The 21,880-nt window shown below is 43.1% G+C and overlaps 1 protein-coding gene across 1 annotated transcript in view; it reads right to left on the minus strand.

The window, feature by feature from the left end:
- Positions 1-4,936: 4,936 nt before the first annotated feature.
- OPTC (opticin) overlaps positions 4,937-21,880 on the minus strand; it is a 28,518-nt gene continuing 11,574 nt past the window's right edge. The window contains exons 3-7 of the mRNA XM_020798041.3: positions 18,897-19,056; positions 15,159-15,317; positions 13,322-13,524; positions 11,247-11,342; positions 4,937-8,963 (exon numbers count right to left, since the gene is read on the minus strand). Coding sequence (XP_020653700.3) covers positions 11,271-11,342; positions 13,322-13,524; positions 15,159-15,317; positions 18,897-19,056 — 594 coding nt within the window. The 3' untranslated portion in view covers positions 4,937-8,963; positions 11,247-11,270. The remainder of the gene's footprint in view (positions 8,964-11,246; positions 11,343-13,321; positions 13,525-15,158; positions 15,318-18,896; positions 19,057-21,880) is intronic.

The raw sequence follows: 21,880 nt of genomic DNA on the forward strand, positions 1-21,880 counted from the left end.
GAAGCCATAATAGCCCCAATTCTCGCTTCATGTTTACTCCTGAGCAGCTTTGACATAAAAAGCCATTTCAAAAATAACTTTGCTCCTGGGAGTTCATGACACTCCTCCCAGGCTCCACTACCGTGCATTTTCCGATAGGACAGAAAGGAAAATGTGATGACAGCATGGTGGGCGGGGGAGGGGATGCATGAACAGGGCCTTTTCTCTCCAAGCACCGCAGAATGCCAAGCTAGCATGACCCTGGAAGCTTGTCGAGACAGAGGCTGTTACAACTAAATAATCAATATATGAAAATCCAGCCCAAGCCGAGAAGGTGACCTTGTCAGAAAATGAGGGAGAGTTATATGAAATGTGAAAGGAGAGACAGCTTATGGGCACACAGAGAGCAGCAGAGAACACCTGGGAGGGAAGGCATAAGTGAGACAGAACTCATGCTCACTATGTATCTGCCCACATACACAGTGATGTGAGAGGAGGAAGAATCTGACAGGCAGGAGGGAAGAGGGGGGGGCAACGCCGAGGCCCTTCTCCTAGCGCGGCGGCGAAGGCGGGCTCCGGGCGGCGGAGGCGGCGGCCAAGGGGACGCGGCCGCTCCGCCTCCCTCCCGTGCCTGCAGAGCCGGCGGCAGCGCGCTTTGTTTGAGGCTAGCGCGGGCAGCCGAGACACCGCGGCCTCCCGGCCCTGCCTGCCCACCGGCTGCTCTCAGGCCGCAGCTGGTGCTGGTGGCCAGCCGGAGGGTCTGGCCGGCGCATCCCCCGCTCCGCTCGCTCACTCGCTTCCTCGCCCTGGCGCGCCGGGGCTGGGGAGGGCCGGAGGGTGGAGCGGGAGTGGCAGAAGGAGGAGGAGAAAGAGGAGGAGGCAGCCTCGCCTCGGATCCTCCCCCACCGCCCGCCCGCCCTGGCCCGGCCAGGCCCGCTGCCCGGGTGCCCAGGTGGCCGAGAGCGCACAGTGCCCAGGCGCGTTGCCTTCGCTGGGCGCCCTTGGCCTCTCCAAAGGGAAGCGCGCCACTGGGGGGTGGGAGAGGGAGTGGACGCCTCGGCCGGCCTTCCCCAGGCAGGCGAGGAGGGAAAGCCGGGGGGGGGCGGAGAGGGGAGGAGGAGGAGGAAGGGGGCGAGGATGGGGAAAAGAGCGGAGGGGGGACTGGAAGAGGTGAGGAGGGCCGATCGGAAACTGGAAGCCGAGAAAGCCTCTCCTCCCGGGCAGGGGTGGCCATGCTGCCTCCCAGGAAAGCCCCTCTGACGAGGCTGGGCTGAAGTTTCGTCGGCAAGCCCAGCCTCCACCGGAGGGATCCTGACCCGGTCCCGGGAAGATCAACTTTCCTGGCCAGTTTTTTTTTAAGTGAAAATTTCCTCATCAGAGCTGGGCTACGCTGTCTTTGTTTCACCGTCCCCTGAGAAAGTCACAACCCTGCTTTAGATACGAGTTGCCTTCTTATCCTGCTCCTTAGGATGCACTGCGGCAGAAAAGATACACTCCTCTTGCACAGGGAGGTTCTGTTTATTCGTTTCGTTCATATCCTCGGCTCTCCTCCCTACAGCCCTGTGAGGTAGGCCAGGCTGATGGCGACAGCACCTCGCTCAAAATCCCCCCGGTGCATTTCAGGGGTCCATAGGGCCAATCCTGGCCCAAAGCCTGGTGGGCCTGTGTCCCCACAGCCGGTGGGCCTGTGTGCTCTAAATGCCAGGGCCGATTTTTGGTCCCAGTCCGGCCCTGGCTTGAGGGGAAATGAATGGTTCTGTCCATGTCTGAGAATGCAGGAAACCTTTGTCTTAATTTGTTCTTGCAGAGGAGCTGTGTTTTTGTGTGCATTTATTCAGCAAAGCTGCAGTGATGTGCTAGGAAGCCTGTACACAGACAGGGCTTTTTATCGGAAAGAGCACCACCGCCTCTCCATCCACTGAACCCTGGGCCTGGTCTGTGTCAGTCCCCTTCACGTCAACATAACACAATGGAACATAACTGAGAGGACAGGGTGTGAATGAGGCTGGCATGTCAGTTTTTATTTTCATGTGGGGCAAAGAGATAATGGTGGGGGAAGCTGGAGATTTACAAGGTGCAGTGGCCGTTTTTTGCATAGGCTCAATATTACCAAGAATGCAGTGTATTTTAACAGCACATGTTCACCTTTCCTCCAATAAGTTCAGGGCACCATACATGTCTCTCCATCTCCCCTCTTGGTTCTTGATGTCATCAAGGGAGCTGCATGTGCCAGTGGGTAACAGAACCAGATCTTCCAAATCCCATCCAACATTCCTAACCACAAGTCTACACTCATGCTCATTGGTTGAGAGTTCGCTTAGGGTGCCTGATTGCACAAAGCATTCTCCAGAGAGAGTGCTATATGTTGGTGAGGCAACACCTCCATTGCAGAGAGTTTCCATCAACACAGAGAAAGTGTGTGTGTCTGTGTGTCCCTCCATGCAGACATGGGTACTTGGGTATATAATATTTCCTCTTCAACTGTGGGGTTCAGGGTAGCACATTGACTCAGGAAGCCATCCCTCAAATCATTCTGCTCTTTTTGTTCCATCCCTTAAATTATTCTGGTTCTTAATAAGCTGGACAGAATGGTACCAACCAAACAGGAGAGGGGAAACTGGATAATTGCACTCCAGGCCCCTTAAAATACAGTAATTCAATTTGTAGCACAGACCTATATTATTCCTAACAAGTCCTTCTCTATGATCACATTTTGTACCCCTAGTCTCCTCATAAAGACACACACACACACAGACAGAGAGAGAGAGAGAGAGAGAGAGAGAACACAGCTGAGATAAATAATGAAACCAAACTACTTCTCTCACTCATAATTCATTCTGTGTCAAGTCTAGATTATCCTCTTGAGTCTCCTTTCCAGGACTCTGTCCAGTTTAATTTGAACTTTCTCTAATGAGTCAGCTTCCCCCACTTCCCCTGGGAAACACCCTTCTGTAGGCAACTAACAGCAATCATGGCAAGTCAGCAAACAGCTGCTGATACTTTTCATGTTCTCCAGACCAGTCCCCTGGTTTTTCAGCATATGCCAATTGTTTGCTCTTGGAAAATTTCCCTTGCATACCCAAATGTGTACTGTTGCCAGCTCAGCTGGGCCACACCCTTAGCAGAAACTCGGCCAAGCTCCAAGGTTTCTGCTCTTCTTTTGTGGCTCCACAAGCGGAGACCTAGAGCTGCTGGAGTGTTCCTGTGTGTAGAAACATATGTTTCCTTGGATTTCTGTACCTTACTAGATACCTGCATGATGCATCATTGAATTTGAATTGTCTAAAGTTGGATGGTTGCAACTGTAGCCATTATTTCCAAGCCAGTGAAACATGCAATATAATATAACAGCCACAGGAGCATACAATTCCACTGCAAACCTGACCCCATTAGCTTTGGTTTCATAGCCTGTCTTGATGCTTCACAACAGGAGACTGGGATCGTTAAGAGCTAATTATCACTGAAATCTGGAACCTATGTCTGCTAGAGTAGCTACAAGGTCCATGTTACATGGGACAATCCTCTATTTGAAGGGACATGGGAAAAAGCACCACTATAATGCTTAACAACACATTTACAGAGCTGTCCAATCAAACCAGATAAAGAACCATTACAAGGGAGAAGTGAGGTGTCACAGTGGCCACCTTATTCTGTAAAGTTTCATATATATATATATTGGTTGAAATCCTGCTGTGCAGTTCCACATGACTTGTTGTGCAACAAATAATGCCTATGGAGATTTCTTAATTTGTAGATGAAAGTTATGCCTTTTGCATACCTACATAACAGGATTTCAGCCACTGAGTAGGAAATGTTAACTTTTCAGTACTGTATACAACTCCAAGCATCTCCCACTTTATGGCCACTGAGCACTTCAGTTCAAAAAATTTTCTGATCTCTGACATTATAGCATCGCCTAACTGTAAGAGCAACAGGCAAAGAACTTGAGTGACAAATTGGGAGATGGGAACTCCAATAACCCTTGGCCTGGAGCCAAGGAGGATGGTGGGCAGCTGGGAGGGGTGCTTTCTGATTGTGCTGGATGCCCCTACGGCAGCTCCTGCCAAGCAGGCTGATGCTCCTCTCTCTTCCCATGGGAAGAGCCGCTACTGCACAACCAAGCAGGAGCCTGGAAAAGTAAATGTTTGGACTGAAATTCCAAAAATCACCTGGTGAGCATGGCCATGTTTGAAGCAGTCTCCAGTTGAAACCCTGCCTGGGGGAGTCTCAGAGGTGTATTCCAGAAAAGTAAGGTAGGCCACCACCCTTACAGATTAGACCCCTCCCCTGAACCTTATCAGTTGGTACGCAGGCCATGTGCATGTCTTCCCACAACAGTGGGTGCCATACAGTGCAGACTGATTCACTATGATAAGTCCTCCTTCTTCCTCCCCAGTGTACCCCACTGAGTTCAGGTGTGAGAATGACAACAACTAAAGGGTCCCTGCCCTTAGAGTCTGCCTGCCTTTTGCACAATAACGTGGAAAATAGATTATTTAACACTGTGTGCACAGGAATACAAGCTACCTTTCCCTGTTGACAATCACTCAATTCATTGTCAGCTCTGGGCCAGTCCAAACTATTTTGCTGCCTGAGGAAACTCAACATGTCTCACCACTACCATCCAAGTCAAGATACATAGTAGTTCATGCGAAAGCCCCAACGTCCATCATAGGCCTCCCCCAACAAACTGTTGCTACCATTAACAACTCCCAATCTAGAAGAATGTGACGCCTTTATCAGACTGCTACAAATCAGACAATTAATGCAAGCTCTCGTGGAATAAAAATGCCACTTCTTCAGGCACACCCCAGTAACTTGTGACTAGTGCAGAAAAATTATAAACAAATTTCCCAAAAAGACAGGGAAAGTTTGACAGGCACAATCTTTTAAAGATGTGTTTAAAGCTGGTTCCAGGCAGGCTATGGGGGAGTGATTTAATGCCTTACCCCAAATCTTTTGCCTAAAGCAGCAATCCCAATCTGCCTCATATCTGGCTGACCCAGCGTCTATAGCAGAGCAGGTGTTTATGCCATCTCACTCCATGATTCCTGGTTGCCCCACCATCGACCCCAGTATACCACTGAATACAACTTGCCCCAGTAAAGAAATCAAATGGATGTTTTGCTAAGGAGACATGGAGCAATGCTACTTTGTCACTGATTTACACCATACTGTACTTCTTTTGATCCCAGTCTTATCCTCTTCTGCTTCCTCATTCCTGTGGCAGAGGCGTCATTCAGAGAACAGGTTTCCCAGCAACCAGCAAGTCAGATATAGACGATGCTGTTAATTCAAGGGCATGAGCTCACGAATCTCATTGATTTAGATAATCAGTTTAAATGTTAAAACAGCAGCAGAAGGGAGATAAAACTCCAACAGGGGAGATTAGGAAAGCAGTTTACAGAGGTAGATGAGAGTTCTGATAACATTCTTTTGCTCCATCTAGTGGCTCAAGGAAGAAAAGCAAATCCTGATACTATCAAGGCACTAATAATCAAAATCTATTTTGCATTGAGCATGCAATTCTCTTCATCTACTCTCTTCATCATAGTCTCCAAATATGGAAGAATCCATAGTGTGCACAAATAAATAAATAAAGGCACACAATATTCAAATGATGCTAAAATATGCCATTAGCCACAATTCTTTGGAGATTAGAAACATATAAGAAAAGCTTGGGAGGATTTGCTACTGTTATGCATTTCTTGAGGAGGAAGGAGAAACAAACAAAACCCAGTCAACTAAGGATTTACAGCAAGATCTGACCCCTGAAAATCCATACCCATTACAGAATAAAAAACAGTCATTCTATAATCTCCACCTTAATGTTTCTCCCCAATTTGGTCCTTAACTTTCCTTTCTCCACAGCCAGAACAGGGCAGTTAAGTAGAAGTTTCACTAAGGAGATTTGGCTGCTACAGATTATGAGTCCATTTAGAATGGATTTATGTAGTCCCTGCTGCCCCATGTCTTCTTCCGAGACTTCCAAGGTCATGGGAAAAAATGCCTGTGTCCCCTGTACCACTGTGTTATATGCAAGGAGTATATTTGTGCATGAGAGTCTTTTGTGTGAATCTCAAGAAGATCTTCTGGATTTTCAGATGTGGGTGGAAGGTTGTGGAGCAGACATGCTGCAACAGAAAAAGGGAGAACAAGCTAGATTCTCCCCTTTATTCCATGGCTTCCTCCAGGCTGCAGTGTTTAAGTAAAGGCACAATGTTCTTATCTACATAATTTCTATCTCATGGAATTTAGCAGAATGTTAGAGCTGAATCCAGATCTGGACTTGATGTTTCCTTAGGCACTTGCCTTACTGAATCAAATTTCTTTTGATGAATTATTGTTCCTAAAGAAAAAAACAAGCATGTGGTTGGGTATCACCTTGAAACTTACAGCACATTCCTAACTGGCCAGGATGGCTGAGGGCTGGCTGATTTGATACCAAGGATGAGACTACACTGGTAAAAAAAATGTGGGGAATTCTCCAAGACTGGAACAGGCCAATTCACTTTTTTCCCCCTTTGACCACATGACATAAAAGGAAATACAAATCAGGCCAGACCTCTTCTCCCTCATCTGCATTTTTGCTTCTGCCTCTGGGACTTCTGCTTTTCAAAAAAAGTGGATACATTCACCTCAGTTCCTGCAGTGTGATCACTTGAACTGATGGTGAATGGATGGCAAAATGCTACCACGCCATGAAAAAAAGTCTCTCCATCAGCAAGACATTTCTTTTTATTTTAAACAGCTTAGGAACAGTGAGCAAGTCTCTCTCCATTGGCAAGGTTTTTCTTTCTTTTTTAAAAAAACAACAATTTAGGAACAGCAAAGAACAGTGCCTCCTACAGAGCTACAATGGAGTTGTAAACAAGCTGCAAACAAGGATTTCTTCCTCTGTGTATGTGTGTCCAGTTAATGTAAACAGACGCAGGGAAACCCAGTTCCCTGGTGTGACTTCACAACAAGTAAATGCAAGGGAATTCACACATCCTTAGGTTGTGTAGTCACGACCTAAGATGGCTGACATTTTGCTGACTCCAAATCCCTACCAACCTGAGGCTGTTGTAAATTACATAGAATTACCTTGACCCTGTCTTTATCTTGTGGCAACACAGTGGCTCTAGCTGAAAGGGGTTTGGATCTGGCAGAACTCCACCCCTTCTCTTCTTCTATGTCCCTTTTTTGGCTCTCAGCCAGCAAAAGGAGCTCTATCCTTGCACAAGAGACTACTGCCCATATTGTCCTTTCCAAACGCATGACCTTTGTGTTTGTATTGAGTTTGTATTTGCACTGTTGCTTTCTTAACAAAGTAATTACTAAGAAGAGAGGTTATCTGCAAATCTCTTAGGCCAGTTCTTAAAGTAGCTTCTCCTGAAGCAGAAGTAGGTCATCTTGGTCATAATGCTATAAGGCAGATCTTCTTCAACCACACACATTTCCCAAAATTCACAAATTTCTTCAAAATATGGAAGGAAAGGATTTCAGATTCTAAAAAAGTCCTACTACAGGAGAAAACAAAATTAACAGATGCAAGAATTTAGGGTGTAGGACCTTAAGGACTCCAGGTGTAGTACTTCAGAAACTCTTGGCAGCTTGACTTTAAATCTCTATATATTCAACTATGTTTACGGCACTAAATCAGGGTTGCCAACTCTCTTTCCTGCCAGGCTTCCCATTTTAATAGCTAAAGAGAAGGAAAGTACAGCATGATCCACATCATTCTATGAATAGCTGTACCTGCTGGATTTGGCTAGTGTAGTTGACTAAGAATTTTATTCAGTTAATTTTTAAAAAAACAAAAATACTGTAAGCTCATCAGAAAGAACTCAAGATTTCAAAGAAAGCGAATGACAAAAAAGAGAGTAAAACCTACAAATTTATCCATCCCTGATCTTTCTTGAGCTTGTATAGCTCTGTTTATAGTCAGACAGAGAGTCTGAGACTAACTAGTTTTTTTGTAATGAATTTTTTTCTACAGTAAATAAGGCATATAATTAAGGGTGCATTACAAATGTAACCTAAGGAGGGGAATCTTCATTTGCTTTGTGCTATAATTGTACTTTTCAAGTTACTTCTATAAATGGAGGGGTGATTTCAATAAATAGTGGGGAAGCAATAGCATATGGGTGAAGCATCCTTCTGCCCTGTGCTCTGTGGCAGGTGGTGAAGCTGCACTCAGGTGAGCATGAGGAGATTGTGCATGTTTTGTATCACAAATCAGTGGTTTGTAGCATTTAGATTTTTAAAAAACCCACAAATCATGCTGTCTGGGGATTCTGGGAATTGTAGTTCAAAAGATAACATTTCCAAGCTCTGAGTAGGTTGTATGTTAATCTGTGGGATGTGCGCATGCATGCAAGGCTCCCAGAAGGAAACTATAAGGAACTGTGATTTTGTGAAAGAAAATTGTAGCATGGATCCTTAAAAAGGGGCCTTCACTAATTCGTAAACTTTTTTTAGCAAAATTCTGTCCACCACACTTTATGCTTTTAAAAAAGGAAAGAAAGATGCACACGGTGAATCTGACATTATTTTTAATTAGTGCTACCTTTAGATTTGTCAGTTCTTCTCTCCAACAGAGGAACAATGCAAAATGACCATGCTTATCCAGTCAAGTCCCAGGCACTCCTCCCTCAAAGAGCCTAAGTGAGGGGGGGAGCTAGGAAAACAGTCCAACAGCATCAATACCCAGCTGGTGGTGAAATTAATTAATGCAGGGACCATGCTCTCTGGAAAGCTATTCTTGATTTTGATTGCATAGTGGCCTCCTAGGCTTGCTATGCCAGCTGGAGGCAGAGGGTTGCTTTGGTTCAGTAGAAGTGGCCTGTTGGCAGGCGAGGCAAGCAGAAATAAGCACCAGGGAAGAGGCTCAGGTTGATGGGGTTGCCATCTAAGCAAATGTCCTCCAAGGCCCTGCGGATGTGGATGGGGTCTCTGTGGTCACAGAATGTGTCTGCATGCATGGTCCGGATGTTATTGTTCTAGGGAGGGAAACAGAAGGAAGAAGAGAATCTCAGAGGGCCAAACACTCTGCATTCTAAGTGGCCGGATGTGCGTCCCATCTCACAAAAGTCCTATTCTCGTTGGTTCCTTCTGTACAAAACATCATTTGGTTTGGTGAATTATTTTGTTTGTCTAACCTTAGCCCCTTTAAGAAAAGCATTCACAGCTTTGCGCTTTCAGTGTACGCCATTAGCCATTTTAGAGGGGAGATATGCTAGTGCCCTATTTCATCAAAGACTCTGTATCTGTGGATCAGGAAAGGCTGAGGATAGTTTCCATTATTTATTAAGTTGCTCTTTATATGAGCTCCCCAGAAGCCAACTTCTTGCTGTGATGGACTCCCCTTGGCTCAACTTTGCATGCTGCTTGTGGGTAGGGATGCAAATACTACCTACCAAGTAGCAAAAGTTTGCTTTGGCAGCAAAGAAGATATGTGCCAAGCATCTGAAGTCTTCAGAAAGAAGGAGCTTATGTCATCTTGAATGTATGTATAGATACGTATATGGGATCAGTGCAGTTTTGTGTTGCTGTTGATATTGTGGTGACCTATAGTTTTAAACAATAAAGTTTGTTCTGTTCAAAGGGCTAAACAAAGTGTCCCAGGGACAGAACTTTGCAACCAAATCTGAATCTGCCGCCGTCACTTGGAAAGCAAGGGGGTTGCATGGTTTCACATAAGAAGCCAAGGGAATTGAGGATTAGGTACATAGAAGCTATGGGTGCTCTTCTACTTAAGTGTTTTTTTGGTTTTTTGGTTTTTTGCCCTCCCAAGAAAGGCTCATTTCCTGAATCAGTGTGTGTGTGTGTGCGTTGGGGGGGGCAAAGTCTCTAGAGGTCAGAGAACAGGTTCTCCACTCCTCACACACTCCTTTTATTATACACACTGGACCTTCCCACCTTTACTTTTATGTGGTATCATCACATCTAATTCATCTCAAAGGAGCACGTGAACAGATTGGTAGAGACATCGGGACGGAATGGGTCCCCGAGTTCTGGTCAGACACCCCATACTTCCTGATCTCCTCCAACATAACTGAAGGTAAACTGTTTACCAGAAGCTCCAAAGGGTCAGAATTACTGACAACATTGATTGACAACTCCTTTTACAGCACATCTTAAATGACAGGAAGAGGCTGGAACAGAGTTTAGCGACAATATTGTGACAGATACATGAGGCTACCCCTGAAACAGAAAATGTTTAATTTTTAAAACTATAACCCCCATAATCACATAACCAGTATGGGCGTGTTCACGGAGGTTGTGGAATTCTGGAAGTTGTAGTCCAAATAGTGCAATATTTATCAATTCTGTTTTCTCAATTCCTAAATTTGGTATTGCTACAGAGGAGACACATAAAGTGTTTAGAATTTCTTTGTGTTTACCCCAGACTGAATCAACATGCAAGAAGACCACCATAGGATCAGAAGGAACCATCTGACCCTGGGTGGTCTACAGAAAACTGGGAAGAACCTTCATCCATATCAGATCTACATGAATAGGCAATTCCTTGGACTGCAGAATGCTCAGGATTTGAGTAAATGCAACCTGGTTTCAGCTGAGGAGATACATTCTCTTAGGCTTATTAGCAACAAGCAGAGATCAACTTATGTATTAGATTTGTATTTAGCCTTTCACACAGAAGGAACTCCAGCTTCGCGGATACATTGGACATGAAGAGAACAAGAGTAGATCCAAACCAAGAATAATTATAGTAAAGATGGTCAAAGTACACCCCTGGTCTGTTTTGCACCCTGTGGTCCCATTAGATTCCAACTTCAAAACAATGTTTTCCCTTGCTGTGATTCACCTTTTAAGTAGGTCACAGTGTTTAACACAAACATACACCATACTCATTTTTCAAAACCAATTTTCCAGCTATTTCTAATCCTTCTTACTACATTTTTGGTGTTCCATAAAGCCCCAGATGATTCCGGGGGTGGGGGGTAGGGGACTGGCACTGAACCTACTGAAGTAGCAGGATTTATTCATATTAATGTTTTAATGATTGTTTTAAATATAGGATATTATTATAATATTGCCCATTCTTAATGGTTTTAATTTTTTTAAAAGTTTTAATATTGTTGTACGCTGCTCAGAGACAACTGGTAATGGTGCAGCTAAAAAAATCTTGAAAACAAACAAACAAACAAACAAACAAACAAACAAACAAACAAACAAAATAACTGATTCTCTTAAAAGTCTGTCTTCTTGCTGTAGATTTTCCATCCTAGTTTTTTAAAGGGTCAGTGTCATCATCTCACCTGTAGTTGTAAAGATCTCAGTCCCTATGGTAGAGGCACTGGGATATAATCCAATTTGTTATCAGACAGACGAAGGAACTGCAGTTTCTTCAGATTCTGGAAGCAGAAGAAAGAATCTTCAGCCTTTTACACCTTTTTTCTTTCAAGACAGACTTATAATTATAATTTCTCAAAGGAATTCAGCTTGACTTCCCCTTGCCTTAATTAAATCTAACCAAAAGGGATACAAACATAGAAACCGTCAGGTGGAAATGGAGAGGAACGAGCTTCATCAGTGATCCCAAAGATTAATTTCTGGAGCAAAACAGAAGACCAAGAAGCAACACATGGCTACCTAGAAGTGATGCTCACTCATCATCATGGCAAAGAAATGTAGTCAAGAGAACTGAGCAGTCTCTGGGGTTCAGAACTAGTAAGAGGTCCACTGAACAAAGAGGTTAATATCTTTGCATTCTAGTTTTTCTGAATACAGTGGTGCCTCAATTTATGAACTTAATCCATCCCAGAAGATGTTTGCAAGCCGAAATGTTTGTAAGTTGAATCAGCATTTCCCATTGAAATACATTGAAACTCAATTGATCCGTTCTGGCTGCTTTTTGTTTGTATGTAGAGGCGCCGGTTGTAAGTCGAAGCATTAGTTCCCATAGGAACTAATGCGAAACCAGTTAATCCATGATCTGAGCATGGACTGAGCTCCTACTCCAGTCCTCTGAAGATGCTGGCCACAGAGACTGGTGAAACATCAGGAAGAATAACCTTCAGAACATGGTCAAAGAGCCCAAAAAACTCACGACAACCATCAGATCCTGGCCATGAAAGCCTTCGAGAATACATAAGCCACCCTAGCCCAAACCCAAGCCGCAAAAACCCTGTACAGAAAACAAATGGAGCAGATCAGAAATGCACAGAGAACAAAGGGACAAGGCCAGAAATGCACAGAAATCAAAGGAAAAAGCAAGGGAAGCATGCAGAAACCATTGTAAAAGCACAGAAAACAAATGGAGCAGATCAAAAATGCAAAGAGAACAAAGCAAAAAGCAAGGGAAGCATGCAAGACACATCAAAAAATGGGGAAAACCTCAAAAAGCAACCAACCCCCCAAGACCCATTGGAAATGGGGATAAAAAAACAAAAAATGAACAAACCCCCCGAGACCCATCAGAAATGGGAAAAAACATTCCAAAAAGCAACCAAACCCCGCCATTGTAAATGTGGGGAACATAAAACAAACCTCCCCAAGACCCATCACAGCACTGAAACATAACCCCCCCAGCCAAAAACCACGCTGCAAAAATACACAGAACAGTTTTTAAAAGTATAAAGCAGCACCTTACCTTAGCAGGCAGCCTCCTCTAACTGCTGGGGTGAAAGAGCTACAAAGAAGCAGCCTCATCGCCACCTACAGTTACCATTTGAATTTCCCTCCTTTTCCCCCTGCCTTTTTGTGTTTGTAAGTGGAAGCTCCGGTTGCAAGTCGAAGCAAAATTTTGCAACTGGAGCTGTTCGTAAGTCGAAATGTTTGTAGGTAGGGGCATTTGTAAGTCCAGGCACCACTGTACTTCTCACATACCATTCCTTCCTCCACTGGACTCTTGACACTGGTGCTAGAAGTATCCACGTCATGTGAAACATTTTGCTTGTGTTTTATTATTTATTTATTTATTATTTTTATTTATTTTATTTATATCCCGCCTATCTAGCCAACTCAGGACGACTCTAGGCTGCTAACAATCATCAAATAATAAAAGTATACATATATAAAACAGCATAAATAATATTTGTAATGTATAGACCACTTTTCCTCCAATGAGCTCGAAGCAAGTACACTGCACTTGTCCTTCTCATTTTATTCTCACAACAACCCTGTGAGAGAGGGTTTCCAATCCAGCATCACTCAGTGATTTTCCTGGTTTAGAGGATTATAATCTAGATTTCCCAAACCAACATTCTAACCAGTATGCCACACTGGTTCCCAGTATCCATACATTATTAGCACAAGATCAATCAATCAAAGGAGAGCAATGGTTCATGGATAGGGCCTTAAAGTAGGCTTGAACCACTTCAGAGATGCTCACCTTGAAGGCTTCAGGTTGAATACCTGCACTCTGGATCATGTTAAACCTGACATCCAACTGCACTATGGTGTCAGGCAACTCTGGCAAGGAAATCAACTTGTTTTCTGTGAGGACCAGTTCTTCCAAAGAGGGCAGCAGCCGGAAGGAATCTTCGTCCACAGAAGACATAAAGTTGCTTGTCAGGTCAATGTGTTTTAGCTTTGCTGAGAAAAAAAATTGGGAAGAAATTCACACCTGTGCTTGCAGTATTGATTAGTGAAAACAAGTATTGCATTCAGAAGTTATTCATTTCCTATTTTAAATGAGACCACAAATAAAGAAGATACTGCCTTACTTGCCTACTACTAGAGGCAACTTCTGTAAAGCCCAGCCCAAAGAAGGGTCCTGCTGAACACCAAAGCATGCCTGTGTTTAACGTTTTAGTGATGCAGAAGAGGCACCTTTTGTCTTTGTTTTGGACTTTGTACAAAGACCCCATATTTTCTTTATTTCACTTGTAATCCAGCCCATAGTTGTCACACCCTGCAGATTCCACATCTAGACGTTTCTTGGAGGTGCACATTCAATGTCAATTAGGTCCCAAGTGAGATGCATAGTAAAGTAATTATACTACAGCTGAGTCCATATAGGTTCATTCCATTTACATTCTCTACCATCCTGAGACACATAGTCATTTGGTATGTGGCAACAATGGAGAAGGCCTATTAGAGTCCAGCCTGGGATATACCAGCTCTCATGTGCATCCATCACATGTACTGGATCCAGATTTTGCCGTTCCATCAAATTTTTTGCTGAATTTGCTGTGGCATCCACAAAGCTGGATCCTTCTGCCATTTTCCCATTGCACACCATAAAACGGTCATAAAACGGGGTCTAATTCGGTCATATACATGGCCCAAAATCTGGAAAGCTCTGCATACTCTATAAGACACAGTCTCCTTCCAGTAAAACACAGAATGCAAATTATGAAATAAGATCTAGTCTGAAAAAAGACTTTAATAATTAGATATTTCTGAGTGAAATAAATGTGTGGTGAATGCATTTCCCATTGTCAGTAAGAGAGAATGGTGCACAGGCACTCTTTCTAGTAATAGTGGTAGGGAGGGACGGTGAATAACATTGAGAACAACTATGTGAGTATTTGTCCTGCTGTTTGCACTGCATTTGATATTTCGCCCATCAACTATATGAAGTTAGTATTAATCACAAGTAGATGCCATCTTTTGGCATGATTATGCAGTACATTTTATTTGGCCAGTCAGGCTTGTTGTTGTTTGTAGCATTTCCACTCACATTATGTTATCATCCTTCTTGTTTGTATAATTGTCCACATCAGTCATCTAGGGCTGCTGTTGAGCATGTCCAGATGGCATAACTGATGCACAGAGTAGTATGTGGTGTGCACGCAAACTCTACTTCTTTTGCCTACCTTCTGTTTGCATTGGTAAGTACTACAACTGCAATGCCATTTGTAAACTGTATTCCTTAAAATGTTTTTTCTCCTAGTTTAGTGCTATGGCCATAGCACTAATTCAAATGCTTACCATGTCTTGTCAGTTCAGCACTATTTCACCTGGTAAATATTAAAGATTTTTTTTTAAAAGGGAGGTCTGAGTAACAGTCAAAGAAGTGTATAAGAGGGTGGCAATAATGTCAACGGATGGTGAAGGAGAAGGGGCTCTGTGTGATGTGGGGACACTTCAAATCCATCTTCTTTGGATAATTAAACATTTCTGTTTGAATTGCAGCAGCAATTTAAATGCCTGGGTATAAAAATGTTCACATCAATCTTGCACAAATTTCTATATGGTCATGCATCTTAAGTGGCGGAGCTCACCAAGTCCAGAGAAATCATTGGCTCCAATCCTAGTGATCCGGTTGAAACAAACGTAGAAGTATGTGGTCTCCAAGGGCAAAGGAGGAATACTTTCTAAATTGGTATCATCACAGTACACTGAGGTGCTGATGCACACACAGATCAAGCAGGTAGGAAGACCTGGAGACAAAATAGCCTATGTCACATAACATGAACCTAGCACAGGGGGAGACATTAAGAACACCCTGTATAGGCTCTAAAAATTGTGCAAATTATGGATCTCACAACTAGAACAGCTTCCCCTACTAATTCTTTATGGGCTCAAGTTGTTTTATTATGTTGTATTATTAATATTGCATAAATGTTGTTGTTTAAATCTAAATAAACTTAAAATATTTTTATTTTTTGTTTGTTTTGCTTGTCATGTGAAGGCTACAGCAAGCACATCCATGATACAAGGCTCCATGATATGAAAAATCTTGGAAAACTGAAAGATTGCCACCAACGCCCAGAATCCTCTGAGCCAATGGCCAAACTGCCTGGGGGACCTGGCACTTGTAGAGTAGGACTCCCATGTCTGTGGATCAGTACCCACTGATTCACTAATTCACTGTCTGAAAATATTAACAAATATCTAGGTATATATAAATTTCTAAAGGTGAAATTGCTAAAATTGATGGAGCCGGAGACCATGCTATGTATTCACTATTAAAATAGTGTTTACTATAATCTTCCTTTTTCAGCATCTGTGAGGGGGCTTGGAACCAATCCCCCATTGATATGGAGGTCTTACTGCAGTACAAACAGTTAACACATATTGCAACACTACAACACCACAACTGCTATCCAGCAGTGAGGTTCATTCTGCAGCAGGTGTGTTTCACAACTTTTCTAATTTGGTGGCCCCCATATGATCTGGGCCAAAGTTCTAGGCATGCTTGGCCCTTAGCTTCTGGCTGATGACTGCAGGAATCAAAAACATCTTGAGGCCACCAAGCAGTGGAAAGCTATTGTACAACATTACAGTCTAAAAATCTAAAATGAGAAATATGTAGATCACCATCAAGAGGGAGATGGCAAACTACTCATCAGCTTTAAAATGAGTCATCCTCGGCAATGCCCAGTTCTATCCAGAGGGGACAATGCTGATTCAGCTGCTGGCATTACGTCAGGGCCTAGGTCTGGCCTATCATGCTCAGAGGGACGAAACCAAAGGAAATAGAATTGTTTCTGATCTGAGCAATTCTTGGTGCTCTATCTGGAGCCAACAGCCCATTGCAGGGTCAAAGTGATGGTGGCAAGATGACAGGGTTCTGGGCACTAATTAAAAATGCTTGGGGAATTTTAAAATGAAAAAAACGCAAAGACAAAACACACACGTACCCATACATATAAATCCTTTTTTCAGAGGATTAAACAGACTCCAGATCCATTAGTGTTAGACTTCAAAACAGAAAGGCAATAATTTCTCTCAGCCTACTACTTAATTTGTCCCAGTTCACAGTGACAGAAAATAAATAAAGATATTTATCCCTCGCTACAGGATTTTAATTGTCACTAATCTAATTGCTACTCTGTCCGATTGCTGCTACATTTCTGCTCATTAAAGTGTTGGTGCTCTGCCGGCGTTTTTGTTTATTCCCAAGCAGCTATTTCCTCAAAGCTCCTCTCATGTCTAAAACAGGAAGAAGGTCATGCATTTTTTTTGTTTTCTTCACAAGGAGAGCAGATTTCTGCTGCTTTCCATCTGGTTCATGGAGAATGGGAAGAATCCAGTGTGTTTCTAAAACGTCCAACAATGAATGTGTTTGTTTATTTAGAAAGGAAAAATAAGAGGCAGCTTTCCCATCAATTAAAATATTCCCAGTACCTCAATAACATGGTATTTTAAAAGAACACAGAAGCATAATTTCAATATAAAAACAAACCAGGCAGCATAAAAAAGAAAGAAAGAAAGAAACATACTTCATTATCATTAACAATACCAATTATTTTTTAAAAAGTTTTTATTTTATGATGAAGGAAGTACACTTAGTGGAGCCGGCCATATTTTTCAATGGAGGGATTTCTAAAGAGTAAGCGCCATTAGTAGAAAGGCTCTCATGGATGCATTCACCTCATTAAAACAAGGCCTCACTTGATACACTCATGAAGCAGCCATGTTTCTTGCTTCACAGAGGACGGTCCTGTATTTGAAGGATACTCCAGTCTGAGTCCACTTTAGGTGAAGAACCATAAGGAATTGAAACAGCAGGTATATACACTTGAGGTTGCCCCTCCACAGTTTGCACCCAGACAGTAGGCTGAGCAAGCCCATAGGCCCTGGGGCAGCTATGGTGAGATGCACTGTATTTCTATCTAAATTGCACTAATTCTAAATCCTAAGGGACATGGTGGCACTGAGGGTTAAACTGCAGAAGCCTCTCTGCTGTAAGGTCTGTAGATCTTCAGCTGTAAGATCGAATCCACGTGACGGAGTGAGCGCCTGTCACTTGTCCCAGCTCCCTCAAACCTAGTGGTTCGAAAGCATGCAAAATGTGAGTAGATAAAATAGGGACCACCTCGGTGGGAAGGTAACACCATTCCGTGTCTAAGTCGCACTGGCCACGTGACCATGGAAGATTGTGTCTTCGGACAAATGCTGACTCTATGGCTTGGAAATGGCTATGAGCACCACCCCCTAGAGTCGAACATGACTGGGAAAAAATTGTCAAGGGGAACCTTTACCTTTACCTAATTCTAAATCTGAATCCACAGATATTCATCTATATTTTTAAATAAAATTTGATATCCTCCTTTCTCCACGTTTTGGGGGAAGAATGCATTTCCATTTTCTGACAGTGTGATACATACGTGGTCATCCAAGGAAAAAGGTAAACCTGGAAGGAGATCAGACCAGCACCATGAGCACTGGGAATTTGTAGGGCCCAGATGCCCCAGCAGGTTCCACCAAGGCATTTTCTGGAGCTGACATGATGCCTCAAATTCCTTGTCAATATCTGCCACAATGGGGGGTCCTGGGAGGCAGCACTACTGTAGCCACCAGCCTATGCATCTCCACTCATATATACATGGACGTACCCAGAAAAGGTGGCCGGCACATTAGAGAAGAACGCTGCTGCCACATAAGCTTGAACAAATAAGGGAAGACTGTCCCACTGCCTGCAGATTGCCACCCTGTTTACCACTACTGGCATGGTAAAGGGGTCCAAAGATGAGCGGCACTTCTAGACCATTACAGGGCCTCCGTGGGTGCTGGGAAAGCCCAGAGTGATGTCAGCATCCAGGCAGAAGGCTTCCTTTCCCTTTTCAGTTGTAATACATTATCGTTTAGTGCTGATTCAGTTTCTTTCATACATGACGCATTGGGCAATTATCTCCATTGTTCCCCTCTCTGCAAAAGATATGACCACAGTCAGATGAAAAATGATGCTTTTGTTGTCTCTAGCTCAGAGGTCTCCTGGCAGGGTCGCCCAAGGCAATATGATCACTGCAGGTCACCTAAGATGCCTCCACCCTCTTCAAGGGCAACGACTGCATCTGCAGAAGAGAATGGTTCATTCCAATGGGGATGGCGGCTGGTGGGCAGCAGTGGCAGCTGAAGGTGGCACTGGTGGAGGAGGCAATGATGATAATACTTGTTATTATTTTTTTGGTTAGGACTATGCAGAAGGTGGAAATGGTAAAGCACTGCTGAACTTTCTTACCAAGAAAACCCTATAACGAGACAGTCCAAAACGAAATTGCTAATTTACTCACCCTCATTTGTTATGGAAGGAAAAAGATCTGGTCCCTCTGGTGTGGCTAGGATGGAGTTTGTCGGACTCTTTTGGGGGACCTCTGTTATTGGAACCTCTGTTGTTGTGCTCACAGATTCTGCCACGCTCATGATGTGAGGGGCCAGTGTGCCAGTCTCACTCTGTAAACAAAATAAGGGTCATATCTCCAGTTATGATGCTTAGCATTAGCAGCAATACTCCCATTGTACATACTGATGAACTGCTGCACTGACTCATACAGAATCACCCAGTACAGAATTTCCCAACTTTATTTATTTATTTAGCTCTGACTTCGCCTTCTGATGCCTGACTCATAACTTTTTCTATGCTCAAGTACTTCAACTATCCAGAGGTGGATAATGTAAAAAAAAATATGATCATTGACCACAGGAATTCTAGTGGTCCTTCCTCTAGTTGTCGACAGATTATCAAACTGGCTTCACTCCTCAAATGCCTTCTGTGATTGGAAGAGTTGTGGAAGAACCAAAGTTGACTCAGCCATGACCTCAAGCAGTTGTCCTCAAGGCAGTCTCTGAGAGTCAAAATATATTCAAGGGAATGTACATTCCTTGTGATTTGCCAGTTTTCCTTTCCACCAACATATTTTGCTCAGAGATGCATGCCTTCACAATTAACATCTGAAAATAAACCAGTGTTTACCTTCCAATGACCATTCACAAAACAAAGAATGCTGGAATGCAAAATACAGGAGTGATAGAAAGCACATGTTATGACAAACAGATGTCTTTTGCCACTTTGAACATGCACCTCTTCAAAACAGCTTGATATATTCACTGTCTAGGGTGACCCTTACCCCTGAGTTGATTTCATGGAGCCTTCCCCTACTTTAATAAAGGGGAAGTGACAGGTTTGGGCTAAACCTGATAGAATTGTTAAATAAAGTTTGTAACATGACAATAAGTATTGTCAGGATCAGTATTGTAAAAGTGAAGCAAAGCTTGAATGTACACAGCTGAGGTAATGGGAACAGCTGTGAATGTAATCCTAGGATTGGTCAACCATGGGATAAAACTAGCAGAGCAAGCACACACAATCTGTGGGTTGTTGATGGTGATGCTGGTTGGTGTGTTCATGGAGAAGAGTCATCGTGTTCCTATGCTGGAGAATCCTGGAGGAAGCCGTGTCTATGTGCTTGGTATTGAAGAGGAACTCTGGCTATTTGGAAGGAATGTATGGTATATGACTACTGAACTTATTTACTGGACATTGACTCTGATATATGCACTAAACTCTGTGGAAACTGTTGTGCATTACTTTGGAACTGAGAACAAAGACTTAGCTGTAAATATACCTGTATATTCTGTAAATAATACAACATCTGCTATCAACACTACTCTGGTGCTTGGTGTCTTCATAATCTCAGGGAAGATCTTTTGGTTATCACCCCCTGGTGTATACCTGTACTACTGCTACTCTGTCAGGAAGGTGGTGTGAAATTGTGCTGCAGCTCATTCACTCTCCTTTTCTCTTCCCTTTTTATGGGGCTGAGGCTTTCTAGGGAAGGAGGAGAAGAATCACCTGAGCCTCCACTAGCTGAATGGCTGGCCTTGCCTAACAGAGTAATTTTGGCCCAGGAACCAGGATCAGGCTTCTAGCCATCTTCAAGGGTAAAGTACTCTAGTATATCCCAGATAATGATACAAATACAAGCAGGCAGGAAGAATAAAGAAACTAATTAAATACATTTAACTCGAATTGTTTTAAACAGAAATTGCTGCCAAGTTCATGTGTATCTCTGTGTGATCTAGACTGGGACTGTGGCATACAAGGCCACAGTAGTCCTTCCCTACTGAAGCCAAACAAATATTGTTCTTTCTTGAATCTCTATTTAGTGCAGATGTAGGAAAAATTAAAACCAGACAATTATTGTGGCAGTGTGGTTTGAATGTTAGAGTGAGGCCTGGGAACTCCATGTTCAGGTACCCATGAAATGCATTGGATGAGCCTGGGCCAGTCATGAACTCTTAGCCTGACCAGTGCATGGAATTATTACTTTATTGGACTATAACTCTTAGAACCCCCTCCCCTGCATCTAGCTTGGCCAGTAGCTATGGTAGAAAAAAGAAATGTAAACTTCAATTTGTGAACAACCACAGGGTTGTGGTGAGGAAAACAGTGGTGAAAGGGAGAGTCATATCTACCACCTTGAGGTATCATAATTGAGGTGGGAGATATATGGCATGTGCCTCGTACTCACTCCAGCATAACTGCCTGAAACTTTAAAAGTCTGCTTCCCCAGTGGAAACTGAGGGAGAAACAGTTTAGCAAGGCACTTAAGAGTAATAGAGTGTAAGATCCATTGCAAGCAACAAAACAAGTGCACCAGAAGGAAGCATTTTCTGACTGGGGTGATGGTGGAAGAAATGTGCATGTCTGATCAGGATGATTGAAGATGTCAGATAGCCATTCCTCACTGACAAATTCCTTGCATGAAAAAATCAAGTCTGATTCTATGGTTGGAAACAGACCTTGGAAACAGCCAGTGATAAAAAGGAAAGTCCTTTACTAATACAAGCATCATCCAGATGCAGCATTATCTCCCCTTCTGCCAGTTGATGTTGCTTGGTGCTGAAAGAACATGGCTATTACTGTGGTTTCCATCCAAATTTATTCCCAAAACCTCACTTTGGTTTTCATTAAGAAATTAGCATCTTTAAGCCAATTGTCTAAAATAGTTCAGAATGCTTGAAGAAATACTTTAAAAATGATCTGTGTTGGATTTTTTAATCTATTTATTCCTAGCATTGAAACCTTCTGATTGGAGCCTTTTGCAGTGCAGATCCATTACTAATCCACTTTGGAAATCAGAAATCTTTCACTAAAATTCTTTCAAAAGAATTGAGGAATCCCTTTTAAAATGATCTTATCTGCTGGATTTTGGTAGGAGCTTGATTTTATTTTGGTAGATTAGCACTGAATTGAACACTTCTGACCCAAGAATGT

This window comes from Pogona vitticeps, chromosome 4 (genome assembly GCF_051106095.1).
Source record: "Pogona vitticeps strain Pit_001003342236 chromosome 4, PviZW2.1, whole genome shotgun sequence".
NCBI classification, from domain to species: domain Eukaryota; kingdom Metazoa; phylum Chordata; class Lepidosauria; order Squamata; family Agamidae; genus Pogona; species Pogona vitticeps.